At 36.7% G+C, this 19,619-nt stretch overlaps 1 protein-coding gene across 3 annotated transcripts in view; it reads left to right on the top strand.

Annotated features, from left to right (window-relative positions):
* grm8a (glutamate receptor, metabotropic 8a) overlaps positions 1 to 14,479 on the top strand; it is a 369,998-nt gene extending 355,519 nt beyond the window's left edge. For 2 of the 3 annotated variants that reach the window (XM_028449580.1, XM_028449581.1), the window contains exons 12-14: positions 7,771 to 7,911; positions 9,689 to 9,791; positions 14,132 to 14,479. In XM_028449580.1, coding sequence (XP_028305381.1) covers positions 7,771 to 7,911; positions 9,689 to 9,791; positions 14,132 to 14,181 — 294 coding nt within the window. In that variant the 3' untranslated portion in view covers positions 14,182 to 14,479. Of the gene's footprint in view, positions 1 to 7,770; positions 7,912 to 9,688; positions 9,796 to 14,131 lie in introns of all 3 variants that reach the window. The other variant, XM_028449582.1, reaches the window with a different exon arrangement.
* The last annotated feature ends 5,140 nt before the right edge of the window (positions 14,480 to 19,619 follow it).

Raw genomic sequence — 19,619 nt, 5'->3', positions numbered from 1 at the left:
TATCAAAAAATAATGTTGTAATTTGCAGAGCCCAGCCAATACAGATCATAGATTGACATTAGTTGCCATGCTTCAGTAGTCATCTGGCTCTGCTGTGAGGAGATAGCTTTTCTCTATACACCCATTTAATGTGAGCTTGATTTATTACACGCTGGCTGTCTGTCAGGATCCCTCCTGTTTCCCAAAAATTATATATTATTTTACAGACACTTCCTAGAAAACTCATTTTTGATTCAAAGATACTTGGAGATTATGTTTTATGCATTGAAAAATAAGTGACGTTGCTCAAGCTGGCATTCATTGCATGCAACCAACTATTACAGTTGCCTCTCTCTGACAGTTGGGTTTCTCTATTCACATCCACAAAGTATGCAGTAACAATAATTGTTATTGTATATTTATAGAAATAAAAATAAAAGTGTTGATATTAAGACATAAAAATGAACAATGAGGGTTTTTTTGTGTAATCAAATTAATTTTTGAATGGGTCTTTTCCATCAAAACAAGAAGCGATTCAACTATGCTATTGTAGTTGCACCATGAATGTCTGTTTAGCTACAAAAATACAAACCATATGGTAACGAGTCTTTCGGAATAGATTAAAGGTGTTGACAAAAGCATGTTCAATGGCAACAGCTTATTGTTTCTACTTCTGACAGAGTGTGGGTTGTGCTTCAGTGGAACATCCACATCAGTAAAATCCTATTCAGCAGATTTAAATGCTTAATTTAGCACATTTCTGAAATTAAAGCAAATTATAAGAATCTAAAAAAAACCAAAATGCAGACACCAAATCTTGTGCTTTTTATTTGAGCTAGAACAGCTTCACGTTCATTCAAGAGCTAAAAGTAATAGTCAAATTTAATGAATCGTGACACAGAGACCTCCAGTATTTGTCTGATTGTTTCTTTGGATGCCTCTGACATACATTTAGTTCATAATTTTGTCCTTTGAATACTAAACTTTAGATACAGCTTCATAAGAAAATGAATTGAAATACAAAGGGTGCCTGTCATGGCCTTACAACAGCAATAATACACAGTCTTTGTCTTGTATATCTCATTAAATGTAGCTCGACCAAAGACATGCATAATGTAGTGACGGGACAATAGACAGAGTTTACGATACCATACGATGGACGTTAATAGGTTCATGATATATCGTCCTACCTTTAGTATTTGCAGCCTTTAATTAAATGAGCTGGAACCCTCTAATGTAATTCTATTTTATTTTATTTACTATTTATATATATATATATACACACATTATTACATTTTTTCTATTAATTGTTACCTTTTTCAATATAACTAGATTGCATTGTTAATTTATTTTGTATTAAATACTAAATGCTTCTTCTGGACAATGTGGAAAAGAGAGAAAGGCAAAACAGAAGATTGATGCAAATAAACAGATTTAATTTTATTTTTTTAAAGGAAAAGTCGGATCATTGTAGAAAAATTTGGTTGAATTTGTTTTATTTAAAATTTGAATGAAAAGTAAGTTTAAATAAAAAATAAGAAAACAGTCCTTTGTAGCCGGTCGGCCTACTGCAAACATCTGTCCTAGTGTCACGGTTCAGCATTATGCATCTCATGCTTACATTGTTTTTAAAAGTGTTAATTGAACTAAAATAATACCCTTTTTTACCTTTCCATTTGTTCCTTTCACATATACTGTATATGGAATGTATCTCTTTATCAGCACAAATACATGAAGCATGATGAAATCTACTTCCTCTTCTTGTTCCTATGTGCGGTGTGCTTGTGCTTCTCGTGCACTCTAAACAACACTTCCAGCCTTTAGGGGAAAAGGAAGCTGGGCTTCTTTACCAGCTGACGTTTACGCCATGTGATGTTATGACAGAAAGGTCAGCCACAGAACAAGAATAACTCCAGTCTGTATATTTTCCATTCTAAGATCTTATTTCACTATGATTCTGGATGGTCTTGTACAGTCTGTGGACCTCATGTTGGGGTTTGTTTTTTTTTAGCCTCTAGGTTTAAAGAAGTTCTTTCCTACTTTCCCTGAGGCAACTGTCAACTGTTCAATAGAGGGACATATGTGGACTGGAGGTAGAATTTTAGGATTTTGATATATATATTATTGGTGTGTGTGATCCAGGTAATGGTTTAGTGCAGAGGTGGGCAACTTCTATCACAGCGAGGGCCACGAAAAATGTATTTGTTTGATCAAAGGGCGACATTATCAACATTCATGCATCATTTAGAATAATGACCAATCTGAGTGTTAACACGGGAAAGAACAAAGAGTTTTTATAGTAATTTTGTGTGTTTTTCTGTCATTCTGTGCATGTTTGTTGTTGTCTTACTTACTTATCATTGCACTTTGTGCATTTCTGTAGTCCTTTTTATGTATTCTCCTGTAAAATGTATGTTTTTTGGAGTTATTTATATTCATATTTATCTTGTCATCTTACGTTTTTGGAGTATTTTTTGTGTATTTCTCTTTTCTTGTCTGTTTGTGGACTTTTGTTATTTTCTGTAATTTTCTATATTTATTTGAGTCACATTATGCATTCTTGTTGTCGTTTTGTGTTATTTGGAGTAATTTTGTGTAAAACTAGTCGTTTTGTTCATTTTTGTAGTGGTTCTGTGTGTTTTTGTAGTATTTTCACTGTATTTTCCTGCAATGTTGTATTTGTATTTTGTTTTATGTGTTCTTGCTTTTGTGTTGTGTTTTTCTCTGTCATTTTGTACATTTACTTTGGGGGCCGCATAAAATTAGACCACATGTGGCCCCCGGGCCGCCAATTGCCCGTGTCTGGTTTAGAGCAGTGTGGTTCTCAAACGTTTTTGTCGTACCTTTTATGTCTGACTCGAACATTTAGCTCAGAATTCTGTGAAAAAACTATAGAGCATAATGATGGAATGAACACACATTTTGAAGAACCTATTTTTGTAAATAAGTGAAATGAAACAGTTTTTAGTGCCTCCTGAATAGATTTATTCATATAGTTGTTATCATTTACATTCATTTTCCACCTGGTGTGGGACCAAGACTGACTGTTGTGTATTTTCAGTTCATGTTCTAATCAACATACATTTTTCTGTCTTTTTGTGTATTTTCTGTTGTTTGTCTTTTCTTTTTAATATTCAGTATATTTGTATCTTATTTTGCATGTTTTTGTGGACGTTTACTTGTTTCTTATGTTGTTTTACATGTTTCTCTGTAATGTTTTGTGTATTTTGTAGTGATCTTGTGTATTTTAGTGTACATTTAGTGTGTCTTTGTTGTTGTTTTTTGTGTGTTGATGGTAATAGTAAGTATTTTCCTCTTTTGTTGTTGTTTGTTCTTTTTATTATTCATTGCATTTTTCTCTTATTTTGTGTGTTTTTGTGAGTTGCTGGTAATATTTAGTCTGATTATAATTTTTAACTAAAGAAAAATATAAAAATCCTTATATTTTTAATGCTTTCATTTGTTAATTTCCCTCTCTCTCTTTCAAGTACCCCCTGTATCCCCTAGAGCAGGGGTCTGCAACCTGCGGCTCTTTGGAGCCTCATGTGGCTCTTTGAGTCCTTTGCCATGGCTCCATATAGCTTTAAAAAAAATACTGAAATAAAGAGTTATTTTCTTATAAATAAAATAAAATAAAATCATGATATAACAATTTGTTAACTTAAAAATAAATCACGTTATGCACCTTCATCTCCTGCGACCATCAACTTTCCTGCACCTGTGGTAAACCTTAAGTTTTCCATCCCTGCTAAGAAAACTAAACAACAAAACACTTTTATGGAAGTAAACAGAGATTTTAATTGTGTGGGAACAGATTCATTTAACTACCAATGTGCCGGTAATATATGCATGCTTTATGTGTGGCAAGAAATTAGCAATTAGCATGTGTTGATCACATGATCATGCATTAATACATTAAATACATTAACATAAAAAATATTATTTATATAAATTGTGTTCATGTAAACTGAAATGCGTAAGAATTTGAAGATGCAAGACACGGTTTTGTTGTTACTTTTTTTATGTCAATTTATTTTAAACTGTTTTTAAGTTGCCATTTACTTGATCAATATAAATCAAATCAAATTAAATCAAACATTATTCTATATAATTTTAACTGTATAGAATTTAATACACTGTATTGTATACATTGAGGAGGTATTTTTCTGGCTCCAGGAGGACTTTATTCGGGGTGAGATGAGGTAAAATGGCTCCTTTGAGAGTAAAGGTTGCAGACCCCTGCCCTAGAGGTACACGTACGCCCATTTGAGAAAGACATGGTTTAGTGGGTCACGCCCTGTCATTGTACCTGGTTGGCTCCTGAAGCATATAAAATCCTCGGAAAAAATTGTACAAAACACCAAAAATGTGTGTGAGTTTTTGCAACTATGGGGTTTGCCCAACATGTCGCTCATTTTAAAAAAAAAGTTTAGCAAAGGATGACATCTGTTTGTTTTTTTGTGTGATACATAGAGACAAGCCTTTCAAATTCCAATTCCAACTGATCATATACCCTGACTGTGTCGTTGTAGAGTCACCACCACTACTTTACTTCCTCCCAGGCTGATACGCGTCAGGCTACAGTTGTCAGCACTGGTTTGCTCAGTTTATCTCTGCCCAATATGATGGCGTTGGACTCGACCACCCTCGGTTTCTCACTCGATCAGCGTCACCTTAAGTCATATTATTCTTCTCACATCCTTAGACATCATTTTTTGGTGTCATTTTTCTTCCCACACTGTTTCAGGAAAAATTCCTTTTTTCCTCTCGGCCTGTTTTTTTATCATCCCATGCTGCGTTTTGTCCTTGCATATCATAGAATATACTACAGGAAGTGCTTGCCTGATAAATTCAACGCCGTGGGAACTTGTCAGTTGTGTCACAGTGTGTGGGTGAAGACTGTCATTACCTCCAACCTCCCACACACACTCTGCGGTACAAATCATATGAGACATTTTCCATCCATCCTACCATCCATCCATCCATCCATCCATTTTTATTTATTTATTTATTTTCACCACAGCTGGGCTGCCATGGACCTAAAAAATATGTATACATATGTATACTGTATACTTTATTTGTAATCATATTACTATTTGTATTATTTTTTATATTTTTGCACTTTATCTTTCATTTCCACATTTTCTTTGCCCCGTATCTTGTATTTCCACAGTTTTTTTGCACCTTTTCTTGTATTTGCACATTTTCTTTGCACCTTATCTTAATTTACACTTTTTCTTTGCACCTTATCTTGTATTTCCACAGTTTTTTTGCACCGTATTTTGATTTTGCCCATTTTATTTGTGTTGTCTTGTTCCTTATTTCTGTATGTGTGTATAATAATAATAATAATAATAATAAAAATAAAAATAATAATAACAATAACAATAACAATAACAATAACAATAACAATAACAATAATAATAATAATAATTATTATTATTATTATTATTATTATTATTATTATTATTATTATTATTATTGTTATTGTTAGTAGTGTCTAATTACCCCTTGGGGATTAATGAAGTTTTTTTTATTTTGATCCATCCATCCATTTAAAATAAATGAATGGAAAAAATACCACATCTGGCCTGCCATGGACCTAACAAAATTTATTATTGTGTATATATACTTTTATTTGTATTATATTATTTTTTATAAAGTTTTTTTTTTTCTGATTCATTCATCCATTTAAACTAGGTAAAATCTAGCATTTAATTCAGAAACACTGAATGCAAAAAGCCCTTTTTGTCCTTCCGGCTCCACTTCACTGTGCATCGGATTTGTCACCATTCTTTCTAACAAGTGAATGTCTCATTCACTATAAAAGACATTTGTCTGCCTGTCAATGTGACAAAGTGACAATATCTTTTCAGACATTCAGATCCGTCTCAATTGAAGTGCTCTATATTCTGTAAAAAAAAAAAAAGAATTGTAGTCCTTCGACAATGCAGCCCTCTAGTCCGCCGTAGTCTTTTGTCAATACTCATTCGTTCTCGCAGACGAAAAGCAACAGCAGTATTTGATCTCTCACACTGAAAAGTGAAAAAGATGGTAATTAAGTATTTCCATTTGTGCCATCTTTTGAGTTCCACCTTATTTGTCGGGACATTTTTGTAAAAAAGGGTTACGAAAACTATGTCATGTCTGATCGAATAACCAGAAGTTAGCAAGTGGCTAATCAATGTATACTTACACACATAAAGATAATCAGGCTGTTTTTGTTTCGATTTTCACCCTTTCTGACCAAGGATGGCAAAATATCAGATTATTTAATGTTTTATAAGATTACCCCGTGGTCTGAGCTGTGTTCAGAGTAAATGACATCGTGATTTGTGACGTGGAATGGAAATTATAACCAATCAAGACGCGAGCTGACTGCGAAACCCGTATGCTGCGTTCAACGCAACTCGGAAATCGGCCTTTCCAAGTTTAAGATTCTGATCTTCGAGATCAGTAACGGCTCGTCCAAATATTTCAAACAAGACTGACCGCTATAATATTAGATTTTTTCCCCCGACTTCAGGTGGCGTTCCGAGTCACCTTTTCAAGTAGGAGGTCGGAAAGTTGTTGAGAGTTGCTTGGACGGCAGCATTAGATGACGTTGTTAGCACAATACGAACATCTGTAACATCGCATTACACTCTCAACTTAAAATAGTCAACTTTTCCCCACCTCTTCCATTCTCCTACCCTAACTCCCTCTTCCCTGTTCCTTTCCCCCGTACTAAGGCGTAACACTGCCCTCTCTTTTTATATTCTCTCTTTAATGAAGTTTTTTTTCACCCTTCCTAAGAAATGGCTGGTGATGGTCACAGTTATGCAATAAAATAAATGTATTTATTTAATTGCAAAGATAAAACATGCATAGCTGTCGCAAAAAGATTGCACGACATATAGCGTTGAGCTTCGACAGCGTGTGCAGACAAAGTAAAAAAAAAAAACAACAACAATAATGAAAAATATCACGTCGTTAGATCTCATTTGATCACATGAGATTTTTGGCTTGGAGGAATATCATTGGTGGGACAGAATGGTTGTGTGTGTGGATTGCCATGTTGAGATCATCGGAACACACACACACACACACACACACACACACTGTACAATTAGAATATCCCTATGTGTGTACTATAGGGCTGTGCAATAAATCAAAATTAGATTTTGATTAATACACCCAACGATTTTAAAAATAACATAATCGAGAAAAAAAACAACTATTATTAAAAAATAAATAAATAAATAGAAATATTTCACGTGTTTTATTCGCTAAATAAAACAAACTTTCACAATTTTGAACATCTACAAAGAATAAAGCTTGGCACACGGCGATTATTAATACTAACCTTGACTTGTTTAATCCACACGCATGCAAGCTCCTCTGCCCCGCCCCTCTCATATCTAAAGCTAAAGCTAGCCTGCAGGCCAACACTGTATTGTTTTGTGTAAAAGTTAATGTACATGTATGAAATGTGCTATACAAATACATTTCCTTGCCTAGTGTACCCATCTTTACTTGGGTTTTTATATATTGGATGTTTCATAGCTTCAAACACGGGACTCTAAGGAGCTTATTAGTTGGTACATCACAAATGTATATATTCATCACACAATACGTAGCACCCATAATCAGGAAGTAGTTTTCCCTTTGGTGTGATGTAGCTATAATCTGATTTACATACCTGTTTGTGTCACTGTAGCTGTCAACAACTGCGTATGTAACATGTGATGAATGACTCGTTCTTTCTTTTTCTCTCTTCCTTTCTCTGTTATTGTATATTTGTTGTTGTAGATGTACATCCAAACTACCACCCTGACTATCTCGCTCAGCTTGTCAGCCTCTGTGTCCCTCGGGATGCTCTACATGCCCAAGGTCTACATCATCCTCTTCCACCCTGAGCAGAATGTACCCAAAAGAAAACGTAGCTTCAAGGTAACACAATAAATATGTCGTTTTTGCACTATGTAATCAAACATTCACTCAGTTAAAGGAGCATAGAGCAGGATCTAGAAATCAGAAATCCAGTCAAAAAATTAAGAAAAAAAAATAAAAATATATATATATATATATATATATATATATATATAGAACATTTTCAGTTTTGCTTCACAAACAAAAAATGAAAACAAATGTACCAATCTCACTGTTTTTATTATTATTATTTTTTATTTCTGTAACATAAGTTCTAAAGCTGTATTATGGACCTGCCAATGTAAATCCAAAATGCAGCTTGAAATATTCAGCACCCTCTGTAAATGAAAGAATGAGAGAGGTTGCTCAAATTAAGCAGTGTTATTATTTATTATGTTCTACATGATATATCTACTGGATACATGTGCTTTAATATGGGAGACACACTTTAACATGGAGGGACAGACTTGCTGTTAGTTGTAAATCACTAAGTTAAACAACAGGTAGGAGACGATAAAAGGATCCATATGGATTAAAAGCATTTAATTAAACGTCCAACAATGTAGATTATGGCATTAAAAGTCTCTAACAATGTAACTCCACCTTCGCTGATTGTCTATGTGCTTCCGTGGCCGGTGGATGCCGATTTTGTTACGGGGGAGGCGGTAGGAGTAGATTATCACAACACAGTTCAATCCACCGCTTTATATCCAGACACACTGGGCACAGGGTTTGCTCATTCTCTGTTCCAGTTAGTTTTCTCGGTGCATCAATGAGACCACAGAGCACCCGCGGTGTCCACAATGTTGTAAACAAACAAAGCTCTGAGCTGCTACGGTAGCCAGGAGGGTCAAATGTCATCCGCTGCTGGTCCTTTAAAATTATATTATTATATTAAGAATTTTATGAATGTGGGAAAACTTAAATGAAAACTTTTAATCACTGGGGGGGCAACACCCCCCCTGCTCCCCGCAAACTCTGTGTATGATCTTTAGAACTGGTGTTCGTTTGTGCTGCAGCGGTCGTCTCTTCCTGCTGCAGCAGCCACAGCTGATCCGTGGGGGATGTAGAATGGAGCAGAGGACAATTTGATCTGATGTTGACATTAATAGTTGATTGTTGATAAAATTGGTGCTTACCACTAAAACTAACAGACAAATGTCATTTCTTTGAGAAACAATTGAGTTTTTCACAGTTAAATTAGGCTCGGGTGAGAAAATGCGGCATGATTCGCACTCCAACTGTGACACAGTTATTTATTTACCCATCATTTATGTGACTGTTTACTGCAAGACCTATGCACATGCCTCTGCGTACATCTGTGGAACCAAACAGTAGTTTAGTTCACTGAGCTTTTCTTCAAGCCGTCTTTTTCTCATTTTTTTTTTTCGGTTAATCGGGACTGCTCTCCAAGCCGTCGTGAACGCGTACCAGGGTCACTTGATGTCATCATCAGCGGTAATTTGACACCATGTTCGCAGAACTAGGCGGGAAAATCAGATTCCGAAAAGCAGTACAAAATGTATCACACAATCTTTTTAAGGCAATAGATGGAAATACAGTATGTGTGAACTCATTCTCTTTGGTTTGGAGCGCTTCATCACTTATTAGCATTAAAAAAAACTTAAAATCAATGTTTATTTTTTCTCAAATCCTGCCCAATGCTCCTTTAATTAAGAAAACGCTTCAAAAGAAGTCACAATCAAGCTTTGAGCAAATGCCTTTAAATTAGAAATCACTCAAACAACGTTGGATATTTTCATATGTTTAATGGTTATTCAATTGGGGGTGAACACAGGCGATCGTGACAGCAGCCACTATGTCGGGGAAATTGAGCCAGAAGGGAGATCGGCCAAATGGAGAGGTGAAGACCGAGCTATGTGAGAGCATGGAGACCAACAGTGAGTAAGAGAACACCAAAGTTTTTTACCTACACATATAAACTATACGCCAAACTGTGTTTTATCATATTGGCACAGAAATTAAAATGAATATTTATACTAGAATTTAAACACATATTAACCCTAAAATTGCAACACAAACAGGTGACATGTTGGATGTGTAGTGCAGTGGTTCCCAAACCCCTGGGAGTACAGGAGCACGTTGCAAGGGGTACTCGGAAAAATGTAACAGTTAATTAAAAATAATCAGTTACTGCTCCTTGTTCTTTTTTAGCCTATTTTTTTGGACAAATTCACCACAAACCAACAGTTAGTACTATATTTTCTTGTAATTTATTGAACCAGGATTATTTTATTCTGTAGAGGCCATTTTACAATACTTCTGACAATAGGAGACAATAATTAGCTACATGTTACATAGGATACAGTATGAACTTACTATTGAAGTAATCACATAAAAGTTGCATTGGTATTTAAAGAAATAAATTCCTTCTATTTAAAATTTTACTAATTGATTTGAATTTGTAGATTAGACACAGTTCATGGCGAGGGTACTTATGATATGAAGAGGGGGTACACATGATTAGACAAAAATGCAAAGGGGATACAGAGGACGGAAATGATTGGGTACGACTGGTGTGGTGTAAGCATCGTGGCCTTCTATTGGATTATCATTGCATATTTTACACATGGAAATGATGAAGAATAATGTGAAATGGAGCAGTCTTGCAGCAGCAGCAGCAGCAGCTCTAGGAGGATTTATATGCAATGAAACCATTCGAAAGCTTATGAGGGACACATTTAGATTTTGCTGTTGTGTCATTATCAAAAAGCCATAAAAGATCAATAGTTTCCTTCATGCGTTACGCTTAGATTAAGGTATTTCTTGTTCGACGATATTCTATTTTAAAAAGTAATCTCACGGCTCATTTCGACTTCACAAATAACAGTTTTATTAGAAAGGGTAAAATAGCATTGGTTGTGTAGAGCTGCTTCACCTCAGTGTCAGTGTTTTGTGAATTAACTTCAAACAAGTAACCGGCACATTCAGAGTTTGTAGCCTGTAAAAGTGAATTAAATGTTACGTCTTGGAGTGTTTGATGATCTCATTGAAAAAACATCTTTTGTCTGTACACATTCACTCACAAGTGAGTCCAGTGATACTCTACAGCAGACATCAGCAACTGCAGCATGCGGCTCTCAGTCTAATTTTGTGAAGCCCCCAAAAGTACATGCAAAAAAAAAATGACTTCATAAACACGCAAAATGACAGAAAAAATACACAAAATAACAGCAAAAGTACATGAATTAAAAATGAAAATGACTAAAAAGTCAACAAAAAATAAAAAAAACACACATTACCACAACAATGTACACAAAATGACAGAAAAACATATAAAACAACACAACTAAACATAAATGACTCCAAAAATGTGATATGACAACAAATTATTCGCAAAACACACAAAACAACAACAAAACAAACAAACAAAATGAATGAAACAAATACAAAATGAAAACAAAAACACACAAACAACAGGAAAATATACTAAACGGCAATAGAAATGAACCATGCCTCCAAAAACATGAAAAAAAATGACAGATAAAAACACAAACTAGATCAACATAAAACATGATTGCAAAAATACCAAAAAAGTGGCTCAAAACAACCAATATGACGACAAAAATGCACAAAAGTGGCTCCAAACTGTCAATGTAATGAAAAAAATGCACTAAATTAAATGAAAAACACACCAGACAAGTACAAAAATACACAAAATGTGCAAAATGACAACAAAAACCAAGAAAACCCTTTGTCCTTTCTTGTGTTAATGCCTCGATCGGTCATTATTGTAAATAATGACAAGAATGTCACGTGTTCTTCTTTGTAAATATAATGTAGGAAATCACGGACTATTCCACACCTGCTAAGCAAACCCAGTCTTTTGGCTAAGGTCTGGTCATATTTTTAAAATGTATTTTAGATATCCCATCTAAAGGTAAATAAGCCAAATATAAGAGTAGCATCCATATAAAATGAGATCTTCTATCCCAGGCTTTTGTTTCCCTAGCAGGAAATAAGTGTGTCCCACTCTCTATCCTTAGGTGAAGGGAGAATAAAGTGGCTGATGAACCAACAAGTTCAGTTAGCATTTTTGCTGTTTTAAGATATAAGTGGATGCTAACATTGATGGGAGGGGTTCTGACAGCCTGAAGAACCATCAAATAGACGTGATGCTCCCTTATGAGAGGAGCCAGCAGAGGTGGTTCAGCACATCTGCTGAGAGTGTCCTCCAATCCTATTTAAGTGTGATAGCAAGGACATGTTTTTACACAGGGCTGTCACCTGACAACTCTCAGCTAGAAACACTATGGATAGAGTGTGTTGGAGGAGCTGCATGGGTGAGGATGCTATTCCCACTAGATTCGACATTTTCAAACATTTAATACAAAAAAAAAGGAAATAAAAAAAGAAAGCATCAGAGCTACTTAACCCACCTATTATCCTTGGGGTCAATTTGATCCATTCAATGTTTATCATTAAAAACATTTCCTATATATTTCGTGACTTTTTCTAATTTGATGGCTACAATTGATTAAAGGCACACTGCAGGCTTTTTGACCTAAAGAGTTGACCCATATGAGTTATTTTAAATGATTCCTCAGGCCAGTATACGGGGCTTGACAGTATCAATGCTCCGAGCGGGGCTTCCCTCTTGGAATACCAACTATGTAAGTTTGGAGAGATGGACCGTCTTTAGCCAGGTCATGTGACCTGGAGAATGTCGGGAGAACGTTTCACTGTACGGCAGTTATGTGACCACAGGCTTGGATATACATAGTTCCCATGTGACGTCACAAGATACGGGCCATTGCTGCTGGCAGCTGAAACGAGTTAGCCTCTGTTTACAGCCAAAAGAGCACAAGAGAAGTCTGAAAGTCAAATTCGTAACTTGGGGATAAGGATTGGCTCGGTCGAGCTTGGGTGCGAAATGTGGCTGGGCTCGCGCCACGGCTACAGTCTATGGGTTGGAGGAGCAGCCGCCATTGCCGCACTCTTCTCCTCTCCGTTGGAGACCCGACCCATGGCAAAGGCGGCCGACGACGCCAGTGAGTAGGGGGGGAGTGCCACCGACACGGCGAGGAGGGCCGAGCGCCGGGACTCCAGCGGCGGGGAGAGGAGGGCGGCGGTGGCGGCGGTGGCTGCTCCTCCAGCCGCGGAGCGAGTCCAGCCCCGCTTCGCACCCCAGCCCGACCAACCCAGCCCTTAGAGCCAATCCTTATCTCAAAGTTACAAATAACTTTAACAAATAAACAACTTGTCTGACACAAACTCTTGGACAACAATTTTCTGAAAATCTTTTCCTGGAGGCAAATATCCCTGGGATCAGATTGACCCCAAGGGTAAAATGTGTGAGTAATATTTGAGGATAATAGGAAGGTTAAAATGCTTCTCAGACACTGAATTTGCAAAAGAATGTATAGGCTGACATGACATCATTGGATGTTAGTTGTGAGACTTCACCATAGTTGGACTGTGAAGGCCTATTGGTAATACTTTACTTGTACATAAGGCTGACATTATGCTGTCATTAGCATGAATAATTTTCATTCGCTGAATTATGACACCTTTCACCAAATTTTGACACCTTTGGAGGTATGTTGGCATTTTTGGGTTAGTTGGAGGGATCTAGTGGGGTTAGGTAGGGTTAAAAGTGCAGGCCGCCCCTCCCCACTGCTCTCTTGCCCTGCCTCCAAACTTTCCAAAGTCCCTCCCCCAAAGGAGCTAACAAGCTACCGTTAGTCAGACAGCAACATCACACTAATATAACATGCTCTGTTAAAAGCATGTTACTGCAGTGCTTCTCTCTCTATGTGCACACACCTCAGCAACAGCAGCAACAACACAGTGTCACTTACAGCAGCCAAGCTACTAGTTTGATTTAAAGCTGTCCTTACATAGTGACAGCTTTAGCAAATATGACAAAAAGTCACTTTTATAAGAGTTGCAGACTGCACCTTTAAGGTTAGGGGTTAGTGTAACAAACGACAATTAATGACAGCCTTCATGAGACCTTATTCATGCTAATGACAGGTGTCCTGTCATAATAATGACAGCGTAATGTCAGCCTTATGAATAAACTTTCAATTAAAGTGTTCCCTACTTATCTTCTTCCTGATGTCGAGCAAAAAAACTCTGTTTCTAACTTTTTGCTTATCTTCTCCCCCATATTTTCCCATCCTTTTTCTTTCTTCCATTTTTCCCTCACCCTTCACACCCTCTCCACCAACACCTTTTTTCTTCTTTTTTTAATCACCTCTCCAATGTGATCATGCAGTTTTAACAACTAAGACGACATATGTCAGCTACAGTAATCATGCCATCTAAAGGGACCACAGGAATCGGGGAAAAGGACTGGACAGAAGAGGTGGCGATAGTGGTGGGAGTCAAGTAAAAGGAAGAGCCGTCAGTTGAAGCTGATTGGCTGACAGGAAATGACTGATGGCCCAATGCATGAGACATTTTGTATCGTTTCCCATCAAACCACAAAGGTGGGACCACATAAAAACAGCCAGTCAGTGTGCCTGCTCTCCTGCTGCTCACAGCTCATTGGTCCTACCATAAACTTTCTTTTCAAAAAATGTTTAAAACAACCTTAAAAAAAAAAAAACAAAAAAAAAAAAAACATGATGTGCCAGAGGTGTTGGACAGAGTATATATTAAATATAAAAAAAGAGAGAAAAACTCAAGTTTAAAAGATGTTTAAAACAAAGAGTACAGAATATCTAACAAACGTGGGGCTGAAAAGAGATTTACCAGTTTGCATTGTAAAAGATATTTAAAAACACAAATGTAAGAGAGATTTTTTGAGACTCAAACATGTTTGTTGTTGTTCTCTACTTGTAAGTATTTTTGTGATTGTGGCAATTTTTCATTCTTGTCTCACTGTTGTCTGATGGATCGCCCTTGCATAATGAGATGAGTGTGTTTCCTCCTGCTGTCTTGGCTAACAGAGTCGTAGCCTTGGGTCGTGTACCTGTACAATGCCATGGTTGAAGCATGCCAGTTTTTTTATACAAAAAGGAGATTTATTTATAATAAAGGAATGTTTTGCAGATGTGTAGATTGGTCGTCATCATTTTACAATGCAAGGGTAACTGAGGGTTTATGAGATGTTCACATTCAATGCACTGAGAAAAAACAATGTTATTATTTATTTAAACACAATTTTCAATGATTCGTTTGAAAAATGGTCTACAATAGAATCTACAGTATGTGATTAAGTCGTAAAACTTAACAAAAAATTGTTTGGTCAGACAAATCCATAGTATAGGCTTCATTAATCAATAAATTAAAGATCATTTGCCCTAAAAAAAAAGATGTAAAATCATAGTACTAAGAATGAATTAAAAACACTTCATATGCATCCATTTACAGGATTTTACACCTGATGCAATGTGCAAAAGTATTCCAAAAATGAGTGTTTACTGTGCAGACCAAAACAACTTTCGAGCTGCAATTTTGAGGAAATGATGTTTGATATATTTATCTATGATTTTACATAATAATATTTTATTTTAAATGTGGGTTGCAGCTTAAAAGTAAAAATCAATCCATGAAGGTTAAAGGTACTAAATGAAAGCAACACTCCAGTGTTTCAAATGAACTTGTGAAGGAGCAATAACTATTTTTAGAGGCAAGGTGAGGACACACTGTGCTTTACTTTTACCCTCTGCTTACAGAAAAGGGGGCACCTCATTCCACAATGTGTAGACAGACTTTCAATTATATTCAACAGTCGCTGTAACGTTCACATCCTGCCCTGCATTGGCAGTGATTAATTCTTCCATTAATTCTCGAGTGATTTGGGTGAATTTAGTTCAGTGTTCTTTTGTGATCCCAGAGCATTTTTCAATAGCCTTAATAGGCTTGTTAATAGGGATGTCCTGATACAACTTTTTCGCTTCCGATATGACACCGATATTGCAGCTTTGAGTGTCGGCCGATACCGATATTGATCCGATACGATATCAGCACGAATCATACATACTTTTATTACTCATTTTGTAGTGTGGAATGTTAGAAAAGGCTCGATGTTATTCAAACAGAGAACAATAGTCACCAACAGTAGGTTACTTTGTTTGAGTGTGAACCACAGTCACCTATGGATAGAAGTACTGGAGCGGAAAGCTTTATCGGAGAGCTTATATCGGTGATTTTAGATGCAGTCCAATATTTATTTTCTGGCTGATATCGATCCGATATCAATATCGGATCGGGACACCTCTACTTGCTAACACAGCTAAGGTATAAGGTTTCTGCATTTGACTGACCTATTTCCAATTGCAACTATGACAGGACATTTGAAAACTTTGGGCCTGTACTATGAAGCTGGATTTCCTCTTCCCGGGTTTATTTGGTGTGTGGTGTACTACAACGCTGGCTAACTTCTTACTGGGCTAAATTGTGGTAACTTAGGCTGGACACCTACCTGGCCGGGACCAGGTTATGAAGTTGTAACTAATAAACAACAAATGATTATAAGACACAGAGGCAATCTACAATGACTTCATGTAAAGGATTTTCAATATCGGTGACTGGTCAAATAGCCCCAAAGTTGGGGTCCAAATTAAATTGAGTTTCATGTATAAAAATTGTTATGTATCCCAAGAAAGAGTAACCTTTACACTGTAAATTACATGTTCTTACATGCAGTGATGGGCCAAAGAAAATAGTAAAAACTAGAAGCACATAGATACACTAGAACCAATACATATATCTGACTAATCATTATTGATTTGAACAGTCTATGTACACATCTCAAAGCTGATCAAATTACAGAGAGCTGAGGCATTTGTAAAGCTGTTTACTGAAGGCCAGAAATCCTGACAAACTTTTTTTCCCAATTTGAGGGGTGGCATGTCCACCAGGTACGATGTAGATATTTTTCTATATTCTGAGAGAGTAGGTGGAGCTTTATTACTATACCAAATTTCAGTTTCCTATGTGATGTCATTCCTGAGTTATTGGAAGCTGAAAATGGAAGAAAAATAAGGGCAAGTGAAATTTACGTTTCTCACTAAATTGGCCATATCTCAAAAAGTATTCATCCGATCAAACTAAAATGTACAGTGTAACTTTTTGAATAATCACAGAAAAATTGGTATAAAAAAATGCTTGGGCCATTTGTGAAATTAGATGGAACGACCCTATGTTAAACAGGAACTTACACCACAATTAGGGAGGAGTGTCCCTTGGCAAATGGTGTATAGTCCATATTTTGAGTTCAGCTATATTTGATTCTGACAGTTGCTTTCACAAGTTTCTACAGCATTTACATCACTAGTTCAAGGCCTCTTTAATAATTCAAATGTAGAAAAACATTTTTTTAAAGTGCATCTTTCAGGAAGATGAAGACTTTATCTTGTGACACACAAATGATCACACACAAATCTGTCAGTGTGAGTCACCCCGTGTTTCTACAACAAGCAGATGGTGGTTGTTTGGACCGTGTTGTCATTTTGTCAGTAAGTGACTCAGCTGGGTTTTTTTACACTGTATTATGTGTGATTAATTAATGGCACAACAAACAGCACAGGTGTGGAAGACTGATAGTCAACCAACCATGACCTATCAGAAAAGACAAGACGTGGGCTGCCCTATTGGAGGGTCAGGCCAGGGAAAGATACGGACCATTAAACAGTTTAACAACCGGTAATTGTATTTTTATATTCTTAATACAAATATTTACCAGGACTAGAATATTTATTTTAATGCAAGCTTTATATGAGAAATTCTTTTCAAATTTTTGTTACAGTTTCAGTTTTAATATATTGACAACACAAACAACAATTATCCAGCATTAATCATAGTTTTTTAGAGTCGTAAAACTTCAAACATGTCGTTTTTCAACACTCCTTGCGGTCCTTGGTCAACCCACTTTAACAGCAACATGACAACAGGAATCCCACAGGAGATGCAATGTGGCCTTCTTATTTTGGCATCACACTTGAATTATGAGGTCCGTAAAGGTGACCTGATTAAGTGTTTTTCCAGTGGAACCTTCCAGGGTAAAAGCACAGCGTGACCTTTATTGTGAAGGAAAAAGCAGTGCATGACTGCGTGAGCTGTATTGATAAATGTAAGACCTTAAAATGCAGCGTTCATCCAAAGTATGAACATCCTCTTCTTTTTTCCCCCTCAGTATGTTTTATATCAAACACAATCTGCTTCCACCTCTGACACCATCTACTTCAAGCCTTGCAAGGAAATGTTTTTCAACCCAGCCAGTAATCCACATCCTCTCCTAATTCAATCACCATTCTCCGACTGCTTGGCGTGAACAGAAAACAGTGGGAAGAAATGGCTCCATGTGCAATTCACGCCTCTTATCACGTGTAAGGTCTTAACATGTGTTTTCTGACAGAAGAAATACCGATTAGCCATCAGCTCAACCTTTAAGTTGGTTAAAGGATAAACTAAAAAACAATAATTAATCTGCAGCTTAAAAGTAAGGTCATATCTTATGTTGTCAATTTGACCAAACTAGCTTGTAAAGGAAATATTATTGGGAAGAATTGTGAAAAGATACTTGTGATGTTAAAACAAAATGTAAAACTGAATTATTTCAAAATACTATACACTTATTTTATGTCTAATGGTTGGTGGCAAATATTAAGCAGCAATTTCTAGATTTGGTGACGATTGTGATGTGCTCCGATAATCTCAACACAGCACATGGAACCAATAATCTTACTGGATAATCTCATTCAACGTACGATATTGTGGCGTTTTCTATCCTTGGTCGGGAAGAGGGAAAATCAGGACAAAAATAACCCTATTGTCATTAAAAGCAAATTAGTTGACATTGACAGTATGTTCATCCATTTTGCAATCAGCCTAAGACCAGTTGACAAATTGTTGAAGAACTATGACTTTCAGTCCCCTCCTCTTCCATTAGTCTCATTTCTAAAGACAGTGCTGTTGTTTTTCAGAAGCAATTTCTTTCAAATTCCTCTTTTTCACTTCAAATCCTTTGTTTTTGTTTTGAACAGCCTGAGAACGGAAGCATTTCAAACCACTTAAAATGCAAATTATCATTTATTTCACTGGCGCCACAACATGTCATGGAATCTGAGCTTTGACAGACCTGTTGGTTTTAGTTATCGTCACCAAAGCATGAAAGGACAAGTGGTGGCGGTGAGTAAAAGGAAGTTAGGAAACAAGAATTATTGGTATTATTGTTATTATATGCAGTGCCATCTTGACCTTTTTGACCAACAACAGAGGATTTGCAGTAAACTTTCGAAAAAGAACTCAGCAGATGTCTTCTGCAACACATGAATGCATCACTTGCACTATTCTTCTCACTTCCACTTATTCTTATTTGTGACAATGTGTGCACGATTGTGTCTGTCAGTCCACCAGTTGTGTGTGTGACAAAAATCGCACCCAAGTGAAGAAATGGGACACCTGGGAGAAACGCCAGCGACGAAAAAATGTCTCATCTGTCACTCAAGGACTCCCTACACCGTAGTGCAGAGAAGGTGGATAGGAGTGGATGTGACATGCCTCCATCCTCTTAATGAGGAAGGCCTCGTTTTGGGACTAAAGAGTGCTTAAAGAACGGAACAGTGATTCCAGAGGAAAAACAAAGGCAGGAGAGAAAAAAAGTGCCAGGCACCAACTTTCTGTGTTTAAGGTTTCTCAGGCAGCGTGTGAAACCTTCCAGCCGAGACGTTAGCGTAATTAGCTCTGTCAGATGGCCTGTGTGTGCCAGGAGATGCTTTTACCTTAAATAGTCTCAGCAGTGATACGGAGCCTGC

The sequence above is a fragment of the Gouania willdenowi genome, chromosome 6 (genome assembly GCF_900634775.1).
Source record: "Gouania willdenowi chromosome 6, fGouWil2.1, whole genome shotgun sequence".
Lineage (NCBI taxonomy): Eukaryota > Metazoa > Chordata > Actinopteri > Blenniiformes > Gobiesocidae > Gouania > Gouania willdenowi.
This window is presented reverse-complemented; position numbering and strand designations above follow the sequence as displayed.